The sequence below is a fragment of the Camelina sativa genome, chromosome 3, assembly GCF_000633955.1.
Source record: "Camelina sativa cultivar DH55 chromosome 3, Cs, whole genome shotgun sequence".
Taxonomy (NCBI): Eukaryota; Viridiplantae; Streptophyta; class Magnoliopsida; order Brassicales; family Brassicaceae; genus Camelina; species Camelina sativa.
The window spans coordinates 22,092,938-22,111,784 of NC_025687.1; the positions used below are offsets into that span (position 1 = coordinate 22,092,938).

General features: G+C 31.3%; 1 protein-coding gene across 1 annotated transcript; it reads right to left on the bottom strand.

The window, feature by feature from the left end:
- Nucleotides 6,038-7,408, bottom strand: LOC104777706 (cell wall / vacuolar inhibitor of fructosidase 1-like). The gene is made up of 2 exons (XM_010502004.2): nucleotides 7,115-7,408; nucleotides 6,038-6,543 (listed from the first exon to the last, which is right to left on the bottom strand). The coding sequence occupies exons 1-2, from the start codon at nucleotides 7,289-7,291 to the stop codon at nucleotides 6,241-6,243; spliced, it is 480 nt and encodes a 159-aa protein (XP_010500306.1). The 5' UTR covers nucleotides 7,292-7,408; the 3' UTR covers nucleotides 6,038-6,240.

The window sequence follows — 18,847 nt, forward strand, 5'->3', positions numbered from 1 at the left end:
AATACTCACTTCTATATAAACATAGATCGTCTCATATCTTTTATTTAACAAAATAATTTATTTAAAAATATTGCTTTTAACTTTGTTCTATTGGTGAAACTTTTTTAATGGGAAGACAAATTTTCCTATTTTTTAAAACCAAAATATACTCCTACTTTCTCCTTTTTCATTTTGGAATAGGTAAGATTAGGAAGTTATGAGAAATAAGGAAATTGTCTTTCCTAGAGAAAATAGGAAATTGTCTTTCCTAGAGAAAATAGGAAATTGAGTTGAGAAGTTCCTTATATAAAGAGTTGTCAAGTTGTGACATCCTTAATTAAGAATTGTGAGAGAGAAAACTTTAGGGTTTTGAGTTATTTTTGCTAAAGTATTAAGAGAGTTCTTATTGAGATTGTGTGTGAAATTTTGTTCTTTTGAATTCTAGATTTGGGATCAGAGTGTTACGATATCCTAGGGAGCGATGTCTGAGAATGCAATCGTTGCAGCTAAACCGAAAGAAAGAGGAGGATCTACATCCATCCAGTGCCATATGCTAAACTCTACTAACTATATCGTATGGGTGTTGAAGATGAAGATTTATTTAAAGGTTCATAAGGTTTGGGAAGCAATCGAGCCTACAACTGAAGCGGTAGATGAAAAAAAAATAAGGCTATAGCTCTGCTGTTTCAGTCAATATCAAAGGCTTTTGTTCTGCAGATTGGTGATCTAGATACGGCTAAGAAGGTATGGGACGTCATCAAGTCAAGACATGTGGGAGCAGAACGAGTCAAAGAAGCACGCTTAGAAACACTTATGGTCGACTTTGAGCGGCTTATGATGAAAGATACAGATAAAATTGATGTGTTTGCAGGGAAGATGTCAGAGATAGCATCAAAATCCGCTTCTCTTGGAGTAGCTATCGAGTAATCCAAGATGGTTAAGAAATTTCTTTACTGTCTTCCTCACAAAAAGTTCATCCATATAGTGGCTTCCTTAGAACAAGTATTAGACCTGAATACCACCACTTTTGAAGACATTATAGGACAACTTAAAACATACAAAGAGAGAATCATTGATGCACGCAGAGTACATGAAGATCAATCTAAACTCATGTATGCGAATATGGAGACACAAAACAACCGTGAGTATACAAGAAGCTCAAGAATTGGTTGTTACTGATAAGCAAGATGTTGATGAGCTTATGATGCATGAGATTTTTTTCTCAACGAAAAACGATGCATCCCAAGTAAGTATGAAACAAACACGGCAGAGGAGAACATATGGTACCTTGACAATGGTGCCAGTAACCACATGACAGGCGATAGAAGATACTTTGAGAAGATTGATGAATCCTTCACTGGGAAGGTGAGGTTTGGAGATGACTCTCGTGTTGACAAAAAAAAAGAAAAAGGGTCAATCTCGCTTATTTTCATGAATGGTGAACTGCGAGTCATGACAGATGTTTACTATATCCCAGATTTTAAAAGCAATATCATCAGTTTGGGTCAAGCAACATAAGCAGGCTGCGACATTAGGTTAAAGGGAGGATACCTCATAATGCGAGATGCTCAAGGGAAACTACTTGCAAAAGCTCCAAGGTCAAAAAAACAGACTTTACAAAGTTTGTATGGATTTTCACAACAACGCCTACGTGAATCTGCCATCTATCAGTGTATCTAGTCGTTGGCTTGCACGTTTTAGACACATAAATTTTGAAATCATCGTCTATGAAACAAAGAAAACTTGTCCAAGGACTCCCACATGTAGCGTTTGAGAAAGAGATTTGCAGTTCTTGTCTTCTTGAGAAACAAACGAGACAAACGTTCCCACAAGCCACCTCATACAGAGTATCTTTAGTTCTTTAACTAGTACATGGAGATCTTTGTGGGCCTATGACACCGAGTACAGTTGCTGGAAATCAGTTCAGTTTTGTTCTCATTGACGATCATTCACGTTATATTTGGACAACTTGTTGAAAGAGCTCTGCATTTGAAAAATTCTATATCTTCAAGAACCGTGTTGAAAAAGAATCAGGGGCACGAATTAAGACTTTTAGAACATAGAGAGGTAGTGAGTTTGTCTCATAAGAATTCAATGAATACTGTGAGAATACCGCAATCCGGAGACATTTTACTGCTCCATACACACCACATCAGAATGGTGTAGTAGAACGAAAAAATAGAACGATGATGGAGATAACAAGGAGTATCCTAAAGCACATAAGAGTGCAAAATTATCTCTGGGGGAAGCAGTATGACACTCAACATATCTGCTAGATAGAATAGCTACAAGGGCTCTAACAGATAAGACTCCATACGACGTTTTCAAGAAGCATAAACCGCGTATTGATCATCTACGAATCTTTGGTTGCATCAGTTATGCAAAATTTGATAAACACCTACTAAAGAAACTAGATGATCGATCGTGGATGTTAGTTCACTTGGGGACAGAACCGGGTTCTGAGGCATACAAATTATTTGATCCACAGGCTAGAAGACTCATTACAAGTCGGGATGTGGTCTTTGATTAAATTAAAGGCTGGAAATAGAGAAAAGATCTTTAGAGCAAGATGGTGATGGAAGATTTAACATCACTCTTGGTGAGTTTGGGAACCACGGTATTGTGTTTGAGAAAGAAGTAGTTGGTAACAATCCAGAGATTGGAGAAAATACCAACTATGGTAATGGAAGAAAAAATAGGGAACGATGGTAACACACTAGAAATAGCAGAACAAGAAATTGCAGAACAACAAGAAGAAGATAAGGTCATGGAGAATAATCCGCCAGTTCTCAGAAGAAGCCATAGATAGAGCAACACACCAAAGTATCTTGGGGACTTTGTCCTTCTTGCTGAAGAAGAAGGAGATACACTTCTTTTGTGTCTAAATTACGAACAAGAAAGCTTTAATGAAGCAAAAGGATCGAGTAAATGGCTCAACGCATTCAAAGACGAGTTTAAGTTAATCGAAAAACTTAACACTTGGGATCTAGCTGATTTGCCTATTGGAACAACGCCAACTGGACTCAAATGGATCTTTAAGCTGAAACTCCAGCGGTAGCATCAACAAATATACAGCTTGACTTGTTGCTAAGGGGTATGTGCAACAATATGGAATTGACTTCGAAGATGTCTTTGCTCCTGTTGCACGAATTGAGACCATAAGACTTCTCATAAATATTGCAGCGTCAAACGGGTGGGAGATTCATCATTTAGATGTAAAAACAGCATTCATCCATGGAACTTAAGAGACATTTTATGTCACTCAACCTGAGGGATTTGAGAAGAAAGGAAGTGAAGAAAAGGTTTATAAGTTTAAGAAACCGTTGTATGGATTGAGACTCCAAGGGCTTGGAACAACAAGCTAAACCAGATTCTTGAGGAACTGCAGTTCAAAAAATGTTCAAAGGAGCTGACTGTTTTTTTGAAAGACAAAGAAAGAACAAACTCTTGTTATTGCAATTTATGTTGAAGAATTATTTGTCACATGAACATACATGTCAATTATTTACAAATTTCAGGAGGAGATGGCTGCTAAATTTAAAATGAGCGATCTTGGTAAGTTAACTTACTATCTTGGGAAAGAAGTAATCCAATATGAGAATGGAATTGTGTTAAGTCAAAGGAAATATGCTCAGAAAATCTTGGAAGAAACAAGAATGGCGGACTGCAATCCCGAGTATATACCAATGGAGTTTGGACTCCAATTGTCAAGAGCAGAAAATGAGAAAGTGATCGACGCTACAGACTTTAGGAAGAAGGTTGGCTGCTTTTGATACTTAATCCACACAAGGCCTGACTTGTCGTACTGTGTAGGAGTTTGAGCAGGTATATGCACAGAGTCACATGGTGGCGAAATGAGATCATGCTTTCTGCACCTTTAGGGAACAACATCTCTTGGTTTAACTTTTGAAAGAAGTTCAAAGATACCAAGGCTAGTTGGGTATGGTGACAAATTATTTGTCACATGAACAGACATGTCAATTATTTACAAATTTCAGGAGGAGATGGCTGCTAAATTTAAAATGAGCGATCTTGGTAAATTAACTTACTATCTTGGGAAAGAAGTAATCCAATATGAGAATGGAATTGTGTTAAGTCAAAGGAAATATGCTCAGAAAATCTTGGAAGAAACAAGAATGGCGGACTGCAATCCCGAGTATATACCAATGGAGTTTGGACTCCAATTGTCAAGAGCAGAAAATGAGAAAGTGATCGACGCTACAGACTTTAGGAAGAAGGTTGGCTGCTTTTGATACTTAATCCACACAAGGCCTGACTTGTCGTACTGTGTAGGAGTTTGAGCAGGTATATGCACAGAGTCACATGGTGGCGAAATGAGATCATGCTTTCTGCACCTTTAGGGAACAACATCTCTTGGTTTAACTTTTGAAAGAAGTTCAAAGATACCAAGGCTAGTTGGGTATGGTGACAAATTATTTGTCACATGAACAGACATGTCAATTATTTACAAATTTCAGGAGGAGATGGCTGCTAAATTTAAAATGAGCGATCTTGGTAAATTAACTTACTATCTCGGGATAGAAGTAATCCAATATGAGAATGGAATTGTGTTAAGTCAAAGGAAATATGCTCAGAAAATCTTGGAAGAAACAAGAGTGGCGGACTGCAATCCCGAGTATACACCAATGGAGTTTGGACTCCAATTGTCAAGAGCAGAAAATGAGAAAGTGATCGACGCTACAAACTTTAGGAAGAAGGTTGGCTGCTTTTGATACTTAATCCACACAAGGCCTGACTTGTCGTACTGTGTAGGAGTTTGATCAGGTATATGCACAGAGTCACATGGTGGCGAAATGAGATCATGCTTTCGGTACCTTTAGGGAACAACATCTCTTGGTTTAACTTTTGAAAGAAGTTCAAAGATACCAAGGCTAGTTGGGTATGGTGACAGCAGTCTTCGCATTGATCCAGACGATGGTAGAAGCAGAACACGTCATATTTTCTACTTAGGAAACAGTCCTATTTCATGGTGCTCACAAAAACAGGATGTAGTGGCCTTATCTTCGTGTGAAGATGAATTTATGGCTGGAATCGAAGCAACTAAACAAGCTATTTGGTTGCGAGATTTACTTAGTGAGATCACGAGAGTTGAAGCCAAGAAGGCTTTCATTCGTATTGATAATAAATCTGTGATAGCTCTCACAAAAAGTCCTATTTTTCATGGCAGAAGCAAGCATATACAAAGACGATTCCATTTCATCAGAGAATGCGTTGAGAATGAAGAGATTGTCGTTGAGCATGTTTGTGGAGTTGAGCAAAAGGCAGATATTCTTACTAAGGCGTTGGGGAAGATGAGATTCAAGGAGATTAGGAAGTTCAAGACTTAGAGAAGAAGAGTTTCAAGCTTAAGGAGGAGAATGTTGGGATAAGCTTAACGCACAAGCAAGTCTAAAGAAATTATGATTAGTAGTTTAGGAAGTTATGAGAAATGAAAATTGTCTTTCTTAGAGAAAATAGGTAATTGAGTTGAGAAGTTCCTTCTATAAAGAGTTGTCAAGTTGTGATATCCTTAATTAAGAATTATGAGAGAGAAAACTTTAAGTTTTTGAGTTATTTTTCCTAAAGTAATAAGAGAGTTCTTATTGAGATTGTATGTGAAATTCTTTCTTTTGAATTCTAGTGGAGGTTCTTTTCAAGAGCTGAAACAGATGAGACATTTCTTGGACAAGTTGGAATGTCTTCAAACTATGAAAGTTGGTCTTGTTGCCGACAAAAGTGAGTTCTTGCAAGCTGATCTGCTGACTCTCCCCAGACTTTCATCATAATGCAACATCCAGTTCAGCTGACCTTTTTCTCCCCTCATCTTTTTATCGCCTTGGTATAGCAGAGTGAAAATAACTTAACATAAATATTTGGTTATATGTATATATATCATTGGAGTTAACTCTGTTTCTGAAATTTTTTAATATGTATATGCGGTGTACTTCTTGATAGTGTGAAATTAATTACACTCCTCTGATCTGAAAATACATAATATGAAGAGTGAGCTTACTGTGCAGTGCTCCTATCGCAACATCGCATCATCAGAAGTTGCATATGAACAAAACAACAGAATGCATCAGAAGTATAAACAACATGCCAATACATATATGAAAACCTAGTATAAATGAGAAACAAACTACAATTTACATAGAAACAACAACAAAATCAGACATGAATTTTTAGTTCTCATATTTTTTATTTTTTATGAAGAGGATAACATCCCAATCTAACACATATAAACCTTATAGGAAGATAAAATCAAAGCAACATTCTCACAACGGCTCTAGTCACACTAGAGATGTTTTGCATTGATTTGGTTAAACTAGTCAACGGAGATTTCCCTTGAAACCCTTCTTCACAAACAGAAGCTTCTACCCCGGCGTCAATCACGCCGTCTTCGCCGAATTTAGGGACTCCTTTAGAGATAGCTTCGATGGCTTCGGGAACATCAGCATTTAAAATCGTTTTGTATCTTCGACTACATTGGTCCAAAGCCTGTTTTAGTTCCGGTCTCTTTTTATATAGACCGTTGATCTCGGTTAAGGTCTTTGTCGCCAGCACCTACAAAATTATATTTTTATAAAACAACCCCATAAGTTTATGTTTCTACAGAATTACCTCACATTCAGACCATTTTGGAAAAAGAAAGCTACATAATTGGTGGGATAGAAACGAAAAACGAGCTTATATATACACTATACTGAAACTGAAAACAATATTACTATGACATGAAAACACAAAAAAATAGCAAAAAATAACCCTTTACGTTTGTGTTCTAAATAAAAATAATCAAAAACTTCTTAATTATCAAAAACAACCCTTGTGTTACTTATATACAAAAACGTCTTAATTATAACGAAGCTTGTGAGATTTTTTCTTTTTTTAACACTAACAACTGATAAAATTTTAAGAGATCAGAGTTATATATAGAATAGAATAAAATTAAATATTACATCTAATAATGTAGAAAAATCAAAATTCAAAAAACAACCACGTAAATTTGTGTTTTATCAATTACAAATTTTTAAAGCAACCACAAAACCTTTAGTCAAGATTTGATTCTTATAAGAGACTTGAAAATAATCTGACTAATTGGAGAGATAAATATAGAAGAAAAGAAATTGAAAAATACCTTGATTTTATCGATGAGGATGAGAGCGAGGCCAGAGATGTCGGCAGAGGAGCCACGTGGGTCGGAGTTGAGTAGAGAGACACAAAGTTTGAAGTCTGGTGTCTGTTTACATGTCTGATCTATCATACTTCCTTCACTTATCATCATCATCGTCATCACCATCACGATCAGCTTCATCTTCTTCTTCTTGGATGATGATCTTTATATGTAAAAAGATGGAGGTTTCGCTTTTGTTGTTTATATAATAAGTATGTGTTTGTGTCTCTGCGTGTATTAATTTGTCTGTGTAGTGCACAGCTCCAATATATATAATTGAATTGGTGGTGTGCCTTTACCATAAACTCCCTTAATAAGGATAAAAAGCTATATATTTTTTTCAAAAAAAAAGGATAAAAAGCTATATATCACTTCTGATATTTTCAGGTAATATACTTTTATGTTAGTATATACCACCAAACAAAAAGATATTGTCCAATCAGATTCTATTTTGGATATATACTATAGATTTCTTTAGTTTTGGGTTACATAAGTAAAATTATTTAGTTTCTTNTTTTTTTTTTTTTTTTTTTTTTTTTGTCAACCAAACATTAAATTAGAATTATTTAGTTTCCATTGTATCCAAGAACAAATTGGTAAAAGCATTTAACATAATGCCTATTATTATGACTGAAAATTATATTACTATGAAAAAGTAAATATGCCAAATTAATATTCGTCAAATGATCATGATATAGAAAGGGTTTATGGCGCCTACAGCTATATATATTTAATTTCCTGTAGTGATTTGAATTTCAATAACTCTATACATTTTTTATGGTTTTGAAAATTTGAATTTCTATATTACTTTTATGTTTTAATTAAACAAAGGTTTTATGAAAAAAAAATAGAAAATAGATAATAATAAAAATAGTTTAATAAACAAAGGTTTTATGAAAAAGCCATATTAAACTTTATAACTTCAATTTTTGAAGACCAAAAAAATATTTGTAAAATACTAATATTTTCGTGTGATATAGCAAATATTTGTAGAACATATTAGTTTTGTCTCTATTATTCTAACTTACAAAGCATTATTTCAAGACGAAACGTACAAACTAGCTAGTAGAGATAGTAACGTACAATAAAACCTCTATAAATTTATAAGGTGGACCATAAAATTTTATTAATTTATAAAAGTTTTAATTTATCGATAAATTAATAATTTATCGATAAATTAATAAAATATTAATTTATAAAAAGGATTTTTATCAGAAATTCAGAGTTTAGAAGAAATTGCTGCTACTATTTTTCAAGGTGATAATGAAGTTGAAGAAGATATGACGGTACCTTTAGACCAGTTACACGTAAGAAAGCTATTATCGTGTCAAGAACTCTCTATAATTTTTGGATGCGATTTGAGAAGATAACACCAAAAGTTTTTGATGCAGTCAGAAAGATTAGAGATGCTCCCCGACAAGAATTCAAATTCAAGAACAAACAAACAACAATAGACCATATTTTACTAGATTTTCTTTATATATATATATATATTAGTTTATTTGATTATTAATTTATAATATTGATGGGATCATATTTTTACATGAAATTTTTTAAAAAATTATTAATTTATTATTTTATCGAATAATGTCCAAAATTACATTAATCTTAATTTAGGACCGGAGAAATTTATTAATTTATAGAGATTATTAATTTACCGTTTATTAATTTACAGATGTTCTACTATAAAAACCTTTTTCTTATTAATAAAGAAATAGTTACATAATGGTGACAAAACATATCACAATCACAGCTATACAAGTCTCTCAGCTATGCTAATGTGAACCCCCGGTATATACTACAAACTCTTCAACGGTTCCAACCCAAACACATCCCGACTTATTTTTTTGGCATGTTTCTAATACGACCAGTTTTTGCGAATATTATATGGTTCATAAGAAGTAGATAAAAACAACAGACATAAGTAGTTTTGTTATTCAATGTTTGGGCCAAGAATTAAAGTTTCTGTAACTTTCCAACGAACTATGTATTAAAACATCGCCATGTGGATCCAATAATCGACGTTAGCGTGTAACACTGCATCGTAAACAAGAAAAAGCTTTAATCTAATTTAATCAAGGGGCTAACTTTTGCTTAGCCGTAGTTTTGCCATTGGTAATGGACCTAATGGTAACAATTGCGAGTTATTGAAATTACATCATCTATCAATATCATATATAGAAAATAAGATAAAGTTTAAAGTTATATAAAGCAAACCATCATTTGAGTTATTTTAAACATATCAATTGACAACATATGACCGACTTAAGCTATTTTTTCTGAAGAGCCATTAAAATAACCATATCATCATCTTCTTCCTTTATTTATTTTTCTTGCTTTTGGGGTTTGGCTAAACGCCGAAAGATCAGTTCAATACGAGAAGTCCTTTTCATACATTAACATACATATTCAATCATTCAATTTCTGCTAATTATACAATTGTTTTGAACCATACATAGAGCAAAAGGTACATATACGGCGATAGAAACTTCGAGTGATAGAAGCTTTGTATAAATGAAAATGTTTATTTTTCCAAAACCATGCTCACTAGATTAATATTTTTAACTTTGTCAAAAATTGGGTATGTGTTTGGGGTCTTGGACTTTTTAGAATACGCACTAGCGACAATTTAACTTGTAACAAAACATTTTGTCCATAACTGATCTGTTAATATCTAGAAAAAAAGCATAAAGTTATCCCAATCTATCAAAAACAACGTCAACGTGTTCATAAATTAATAAAACGGTTCCATAGCTTTAAAAAAGTACCAAATGATCCGAATCTGCCAGAAAAAACATGTTCATGAATTAACCATACATTCACTCCCAAGTCGTTCATATACATATATATATATATATATACATTCATATATTCAACAACGCTTCTAATGGATATGAATACTAGGTTCAGACCCGCACGTACGTGCGGAATTGATTTCATAAACTAAGATTGCTATAAAGTTTGAAATATATTATGTACGTGCCAAAAAAAAAATTATAAAATATGTTTTTATATAGTTTTTATTTTGAAAATGTTAGTTTGTTTTAGTTTGTAAAATGTAATAAAATAATATATTTGAAAGTAATATATGACAAATTAGTCTATATAAAAAAAAAATGTAAAAACAGTCACATACACCATAGTTGAGGGTACTGCTTTTCCATAGGTAACATATAATTAGAGGGTATAACATTTATAAATGAAACTAAGATTGGTTGTTTATATTCATTTTGTGAATGTTAGGTTGAAATAATAGCAGTTTCACGATGAAATTTGGATTGATGTGATGGTGGATCCGGATCAAATAAGAACCAAATTAATGATCGATTAGATTAATTATGTAACAACCCGTCCCGTAGACCCCACTAGCCCACCGCTAGCCACCCCAATGGACCGGCTAGCGGTGGGCTAGTGGGGTCCACCAATTGATCTACAGCTCAATTGGTGGCAACTTGTCCTGTGGGAAGGTTGTTAAAGGGTGAGGACCAAGGTTCGAGGAACGTCTGACGCACCAATAACCTACTGGTAGATTGGTATATCCATAGTGATGGGTTATAATCGATGCCCTGCAGGGCCAGCTTGGAGTCCGTTTGGGCGGCTAGAAGTGCGCTAGCGGGGTCCACGGACGGTCCGTTAGGGCAGCTAGCGGTGGGCTAGTGGGATCCGCGGGTTAGGTAAGCGCTAAAATTTATTATCAAATCTGTAAACTATCAAACCGGAAAAAGCGCTAAAATTTAAAAATTTTGATCGAATGACCTAAAGTATTACCAAAGCGCTTTTGAAACCCATCTCGATAGGTTTGTCAGGAAACGAATGTAATATTTTTGGCCCGTAAAAAACTCACTTTAAAAAATCACATGAGTAATGTATGCATTCGTTTGCTTGAATTTGTAAACCTCGTGGGTAAAAGGTATTTCAATAAATATTTTTTTCTAATAGGTAAGATATATTTTAAAAGATTGGATAAGATATTATGATGGAATACTCTATAAAATATTTAAATCTACTCAAAATTTTTGAAATAATCATCGTAAATTAGACATATACCTCGTTACCCAATTTTTTTAAATTATAATGTTTTATTATTATTTAAATTACACGTTTTTATCTTATACCCGCTATAGTTAATCATCATATTTGAAATAAATAAGTCTATGGAGATTTTGAATATGTTACAAACCCGTCCCATCTTCTATTTTATCAGGAATAGTTTGTCAACATTTTTTTTGATATTCAAATACAGAAATGTTTTTATGATACATAAAATTAAAACAAAAAAATACTATTTAATTCTTAAATGTGTAAACATTGTTTTCTTTTGTTTTATTTGATTGACATAATTTAAATAACACACAAATGCAAAGAGAATAAAGCAGATAATGTTAATTAGTTTTATAACCTGTATTATGAAACATTTTCATTATGGGACATACATGTCTACACCTTATGCTATATGTTGTGTGGATGGGCAGACAAATCTACTATACAATTACATGTTGTTCTCTTCTATATCTAAAGAATAAACACTGTCAATTTAATCATAAACAATGACATGAGAGTCAGAGACTTAAGCCCAACCAAAGTATAACCTTCTCTCTTCATCCGGAAGAGACACCATCATCTTCTCCCTATTCCAGAGGGACATATATAGCCCCCAAAATTTAGAATGAACAAATCTAAAACTAAAAGTGTCTCTTGAGTTCTCAAATACCTGAACCATATGTTTTTGCATTATCCCTTGTGTTTATGGTAATCTGTAAAGTTGAAATGGAAAAACACTTCTCGGATTTGTAAACACCATGGATATTGTATTTTAAACTTACGAATAAAATCACTACATTCAATTGAAAATACAAACCTGAGGTGCTTTTCATAAGGGGTATAGTAGTTTACATGTTATGAAAATTTTCTCGTAAGACAATATTCTCGGTTTAATTTGTCTGAGTGGCTTCAACCCAAAATACCTGCTTATATATTCAAGCATAAAATATATTAGAAATGTTTTCATGTAAATAAGAAAACACAAACATTTGAAACAAACAAAACCATACTATCGAAACAATGATTTGTTTTTAATTAACACACTTTTTTGTTAGACAAACAAAAATGACATGAATTTATTTTTTATTGGGTTAAAAAATACCTTATTGTTGACAAATAAATAATTCAACTGTTGCGCCATGAATTAGGATTCACTGGATGATTCACTCTAGATAAAGATCTGAAAGAAATCATTATATTGAGGCATATGAGAGGAAACAACATAAGATATAATTTAATGGAATCATTCTCCTTCAGTAACAAAGCTAGAAAAGCGCTTCACATGTACTCCGACTTATAAATTATATGAAAAGCCAAATTTAATCGAAAATAAATGTATTATAAAAAATTTATGAAAGCAAAATGGTTAAATGTTTATACACAAAGGTAATGCTTGTAAATATATAGGATATATGATGACTATATAATGTGTGTATAAATTCTCGAAAGAACTCATGTACAAAACCTATATGCATAGCCGAAGTCACTTTTTATGTATGTCATCCACTATGTGCAAACACAAAATTTCTTACTAAAAAAATACAAAAATAACAAAGTTGTGAACCAAGAGTACAATAAAAATAAGACTCACCCCAAAAAAAATGATGGAGCTTGGTTACATATTCATAATCATCTTCCATTTTCTTTTCTAAAACCTTTGAACACTCCTATTCCAAGCTTTGCAGCGTTAATTTTTTCCCATGCCGATGAAAATATTTTTTAATAAACGATTAATGTAGTGTGTGTAATTTTAAGAAGATATATATAGCTCAAAGATAATTAGGGTTTGAAGGATCAAAATCTCAACAAATAAATTCTTAATTGCATATTACATTAATTGCTTATGTCAAATATAAGCTGAATTAACACCATATCTTGATTAAATATCTTTTAATGAGTAGTTTTAGTGAATCAATAATTCAAATTTTCCTAAAATTTCGGGAGTATTTGAAACTATCCAAAAAATAAGATTAAACAGTAAATCATTTAATTGTTTCTTACAAATATTTTCTCTTTGGTAATCATTTATAGCATTTTGAAATGATACTACGATTAGGGTAGGTTTTAAGGTATATTCGTTAGTATAATTTATAATATTGCATAATTAAGTAAGTAACTAAATATTTACCATTTAGTTTTTCCGTTAGAATATCATAATAGTATTTAATTAGATTACCTAATACCAGTGTTCAAGAAAGCGCTAGACGGTATTTGGGCGGTGACCCAGCGCCTAATGCCTAGAACGCCTAATCGGGGCCTAGACGGTTTTTAGGCGGTTTAGGCATTTACAACATAAAACATTATATATATATATATAATTATGTAAAAATATATGTTAGAATAATAATAATATATATAAATTATAAACAAAAATAAAAAAATACATTTATTTAAGTTATATTAACCACATATAAACATTTATAATTACTTATACAAATATAAAACTTAATAATTTAAATATATGTAGTTAAAAATCAAAAATATATATTAAAATTAAATTAATATAATTTAAAGCGGTTCAGGCGGTCATCTAGGCGTCTGCTGAGCGTCTAGCGCCTAGACGACGCCTAAGCGGCCGCCTAGACCGCTTTCTTGAACACTGCCTAATACTAATCAATCAAATCACTAATAATACGGTTTTGTATGATATTTAGAATATTTTCAAAAGATTGAGATCTCTGTATATAAATACTATGTCAACAAATTATATTTTTTTTTAATTCTTGTTTCCTAAAATCTAGTTATCTCGACTACCACTTTTTGGGAACTCTTTAAATTGAAAAAGTCTATTAAATTTTTTCTGTTTTAATAAAAAAATAGATATAGTATTATCAATTTAATTTTTTGTAATTCTTGTTTCCTAAATTATAGTTTCGGTGGAATACTCTGTATGGATATAGGATCCGAATAAGGTACCGTATGGATCTGATTTTTTGGTTAAATGTTACTCATGTAATATCTGTTTGGCTTCTAGGATTATACATATCCTTATTCTTATTTGAGTAGCATTTCATTGTAATAATCTCTAACCTCTATGTTTACTTATTAAAAATGCTTACCTTTTAATAGTATAGATTCAGTTAAATTCAAAACTTTAATATTTTCTTATTCAAACTGTTTTACATAAATAATTTGTTGAACTGAAAGGGACATCTTTTAGTCCATATCGAAAGGTTTAGCACTCCTTATGTTGCCAACTATATGTTTGGAGTTAACGAAACAGTTAAAGTAACATAGAATACAATACATCATAGTCCTGGTGAAGTAAAGAGATATTTGTAGTTTTATTTATTTTTTAAATCAACGGATGCAAATGGTAGCCCTTCCCTCTAAATAAATGAGTGGAAAATAAGCTGAGGGGAAATGTAACTGTGTGTATCATTCAAATTTCAACCCATGTCTACTATTTTTTCCTAACTGAAATATAGATGAGGCATTGATAGTGGGGAATGGATTTAGATAGAGAATTTTTGAGAAATATTATAGTGTGTCCGTTTTTAAAAATGTTTATTTTATAAAATATATCTATTATAACATCTAATATATATATATATATATACATTTTTGAAAACATTTATGAAATAAATCATGAAGTTTAAACCTATTTACAATCATGTCATTGGCATTAAGTATTTGAAATTTATATTTTGGGTCGACGACATAACTCTCTCCTACTAAGGCCCATCTATATGAACATTTTTGAAGTACATTTTGTGTTATGCCCTTTTAGTTTTATTTATTTAAAAAGTTATTTAAAACATTAATCCTTAAAAAATTTCCAAAACTAACATTACTCCAGATTTTGTTTCCTAAATATTTTACATTTTATTTCAATTAAAAAAATAACAGCAATCAATATGGAAATAGAAACTATCATATATTTAACCATACATTATGTTGTGTTTTGAAGATATTCTATATATGAATCCTTCGTAAAAAAAAAAACAATTTGATTCCCATTTTGTTTTCCAAAATCTGTGAGCTTTGATTCTTAACGTCAGAAAAACTTCGATTGACAATTATTTAAATATTATAATTAACATATATAAACTTAATAAAAAATTTATTTATTACAAATATGTAAAATTAAAAAATTCTAAAATACTATATAATGTGGTTATATAATAGATGAGTTATAAAGAGAACATATTATTAAATTTGTGTTAACACGGGTTAAATACTTATTTAATTATTTATCAAAACTACTAATATTAGAATATGTGACATAAAATCAAGTTGATTTAACAAATATTGTATAAAATAATTAATTCATTAGGAAAAATGGGACTTAATCACAGCGTATAATTACTGATTATGTATTTAGATCCTTTATTTTTTATTATAATAATTAAAAATCAAAATAGAATCTCAAACACTAAACAAAACAAACTAAATATAACAAACAAATAGTCATGAAGTGTATTGTGGGTTAAAAAACAATATAAATATTTAGCCGAACAACAACTAGAAAATTTAGATATTCCTCTATTTACAAAACATTCAATATTTAACAAATAGATACAACATAAAATATAAATTATATGTCTGCGGTGTACCGCGGGTTAAAATCTAGTTTTATTTACATTATAGTATTTGCTTTTTACTTTTATTCCTTTCCATGTTAAAACTTTCCAAGTTTGGTATTTCTTAGTTTGGTGACATGGTTGGCCGCAAATCTATATATACATTTTTTTGGAGACATTTATGAAATAAATCATGAAGTTTAAACCTATTTACAATTATGTCATTGGCATTAAGTATTTGAAATTTATACTTTGGATCGACGACATAACTCTCTCCTACTAAGGCCCATTTTATTTACATTATAGTATTTGCTATTACTTTTATTCCTTTCCATGTTAAATCTTTCCAAGTTTGGTATTTCTTAGTTTGGTGACATGGTTGGCCGCCAATAAGTGCTCTTTCTTTAAATGATTCAATTGTTTCAATAAAAAATTTCCATTTCTGATTCATAATAACTTTTTCAATTGCATCCTATATAATGAACCATCTTCTTATAGTTAAAAGAGATATACGTTTGAAAAAATGTCTAAAATGTGTAGCCTATTTACTAAAATTGCCACTGAATTAAGTTTTGTGGAGAGCATTAATCGAAATTCACTTGGGTGATTTTGTCTAAATAAAAACAGAAATCGCAGATCAAATTTAGGGTCCGCGTGTTTTTCCTCAAACCGACCCATTGAGTTGGATCCTTCAAACGGGCATCACAATTAATGAGTTAAGTGGAATAAGTTACCATTCTATCCTTTATTCATATAATTGGAAATAAAAAACATAACGTAAGTTGCTTTTGAACCGCACTAAAATCTCTCTAGCCCCTTCTCCTCCAATTTCATTCTATTTAGCCCCCAAATGATAAAAAAACAATATTACCCTTAATAAAGGTTATTAAAGGTTAAATATAATAAAATCAGTAAGTGTTGAACGAAAAACACAGTAGCTCAATGGTTGCAAGCTCCATGCGCACGCGCGTGCACCTAGGGTTCAAATCCCATTATGCGGGGTACAACTGGTACAACTAGGGGATATGCAGGGTGCAACTGGTACAACTAGAGGATATGCGGGGTGCAACTGGTACAATTAGGATGTTCAATTCTCTTTTAAAAATTGTTAGAGGAGTAGTTTCGTCCTTTCATTAAAAAAAGGTAGTGAAAATAAGTGGGGGTTTTTCAAATTGGAATTGGAGCAAAATGAACTCTTATAATTTAAATAATATATTTATAAACACACACAAGTATAGAGTAATTATATGCAAAAACAAAATGATGTGGGTACAATATTAAAAAATGATCCCACGGTCTACTGCGGGTTAGATCCTAGTATATATAGTAAAATAGAAGCTTTACATCCTAGCTATATAATATGCTAAAAATACATAGAGAACTGACATGTGTTTTGGCCTGGACATTCGGGTACCCGTTCGGATTTTTCGGATTTTCGGGTTTTTGGATTCAGAGTATAGGACCCGTTCGGGTCTTTCTAGACTTCAAGTTCGGATCGGGTTCGATTCGAGTATTTCATGTTCGGATTCGGATTACCCGAAGTTCACACAACTCAAAATTTTAATATCTAATTTAGTCTAAATAATTTAATAATACGCAATATATCTGAAAATTTAGAGTATTTTTTATCCAAGTTTACTAATAAACATTTTAAATACTTCAAATTATCGAAAATATCTAAAAATCTGAATATTTTGGACACTTATATTTTTAAAATTATAAATATTACTACTATATTACCACTATATGTTCATAATATGGGTATATTCGGATACCCGTTCGGATTTCGGTTCGGATTGGGTTCGGGTTTGGATTTTCGGATTTAGAGATATAGAACCCTTTAGGATATTTTATAATTTCGGATATAGATTCGGATCAGGTTTTTCGGATTGGGTTCAGATCAGATCTTTGGATCCAAGTATTTTGTCCAGGCCTACCTGTGTTTATTTCTTGCTTACTGCATGTTTCAACTTGATGATGATTTCAACATGGGGGAATACTATCTGACATAAAAATAAAACACATAAGTTTTGGTTAGATTAATATTAAAAACATCCCTTACTTAAAATTCGATTAAATATAACCCATATTATTAGTAAAATAGAAGCTTTACATGTTTTCAGATAACAAACCTGCTGGTATCAACACAATCGTACTCCATGCCATTTTAAACATTAATAAATGATCTGTATATGGAAAGGACGGTTCATTATGTAATTTTGCTAATACTCAATCAGCAGAATAAATCGGGACAATACATCAAATCTGAAAAATAAAATTAGCACATTTGACCAAATAACTAATTTGATCTCAACTCAAATTAGAAAAATATTTGGATCCTATAAATACAAAAGTATTAAAATGATATACAGATGAAACAACCTAAATTAAAAAGTCAAATTATAGTATACTAATATAATTATAAAAAATAATATAATTTCAAATATTATTATCCATACATTGTAAATAAAAATACAAAATCACAAGACAGTATATTTGTTGACTAAAGTAAATTATATGAACAATAAGGATATTTTAACTATATAATAAAGCAATAAATATACACAATGGAAATTATACATTACATAATATATTTATGTAAAACTATAGTACATTTAAAAATATAAAACATATTAGTTACATATTAGATAATATAATAACTAAATTATATTATGCATTCCTAAACAAAACTATAGCCCCGCGGTGTACCGCGCATGAATATCTAGTTTGTTAATACATTAATTATGATAGATATTCTATTCAAGTATTTTTAAGAGTTTATAAGATTTTATGATGTTTTACAAAAAAAAAAGTTAAAAAGTTTACAAAATTATTTATAAATTGATGTTGGACAATTCTTGGGTTCATCCCTACGGGTGAACCTCTCTTATTCACACCCTTTAAATTAAGGAAACAAATCTTAACTAAGTAAACAAATTCTGTAGACTATCCAATTTTAAAATTGTTAATTCTAATATTATATTACAGTTTTTAATTATCACATCTAAACCCAAACCATTTTTTATAAACCCAAACCGACATATAATTTTGTTTAATTGTAAAATCTAAACCTTAACCACTCTTTTATAACCCAAACCGATATATAATTTTGTTTAATTGTAAATCTAAACCC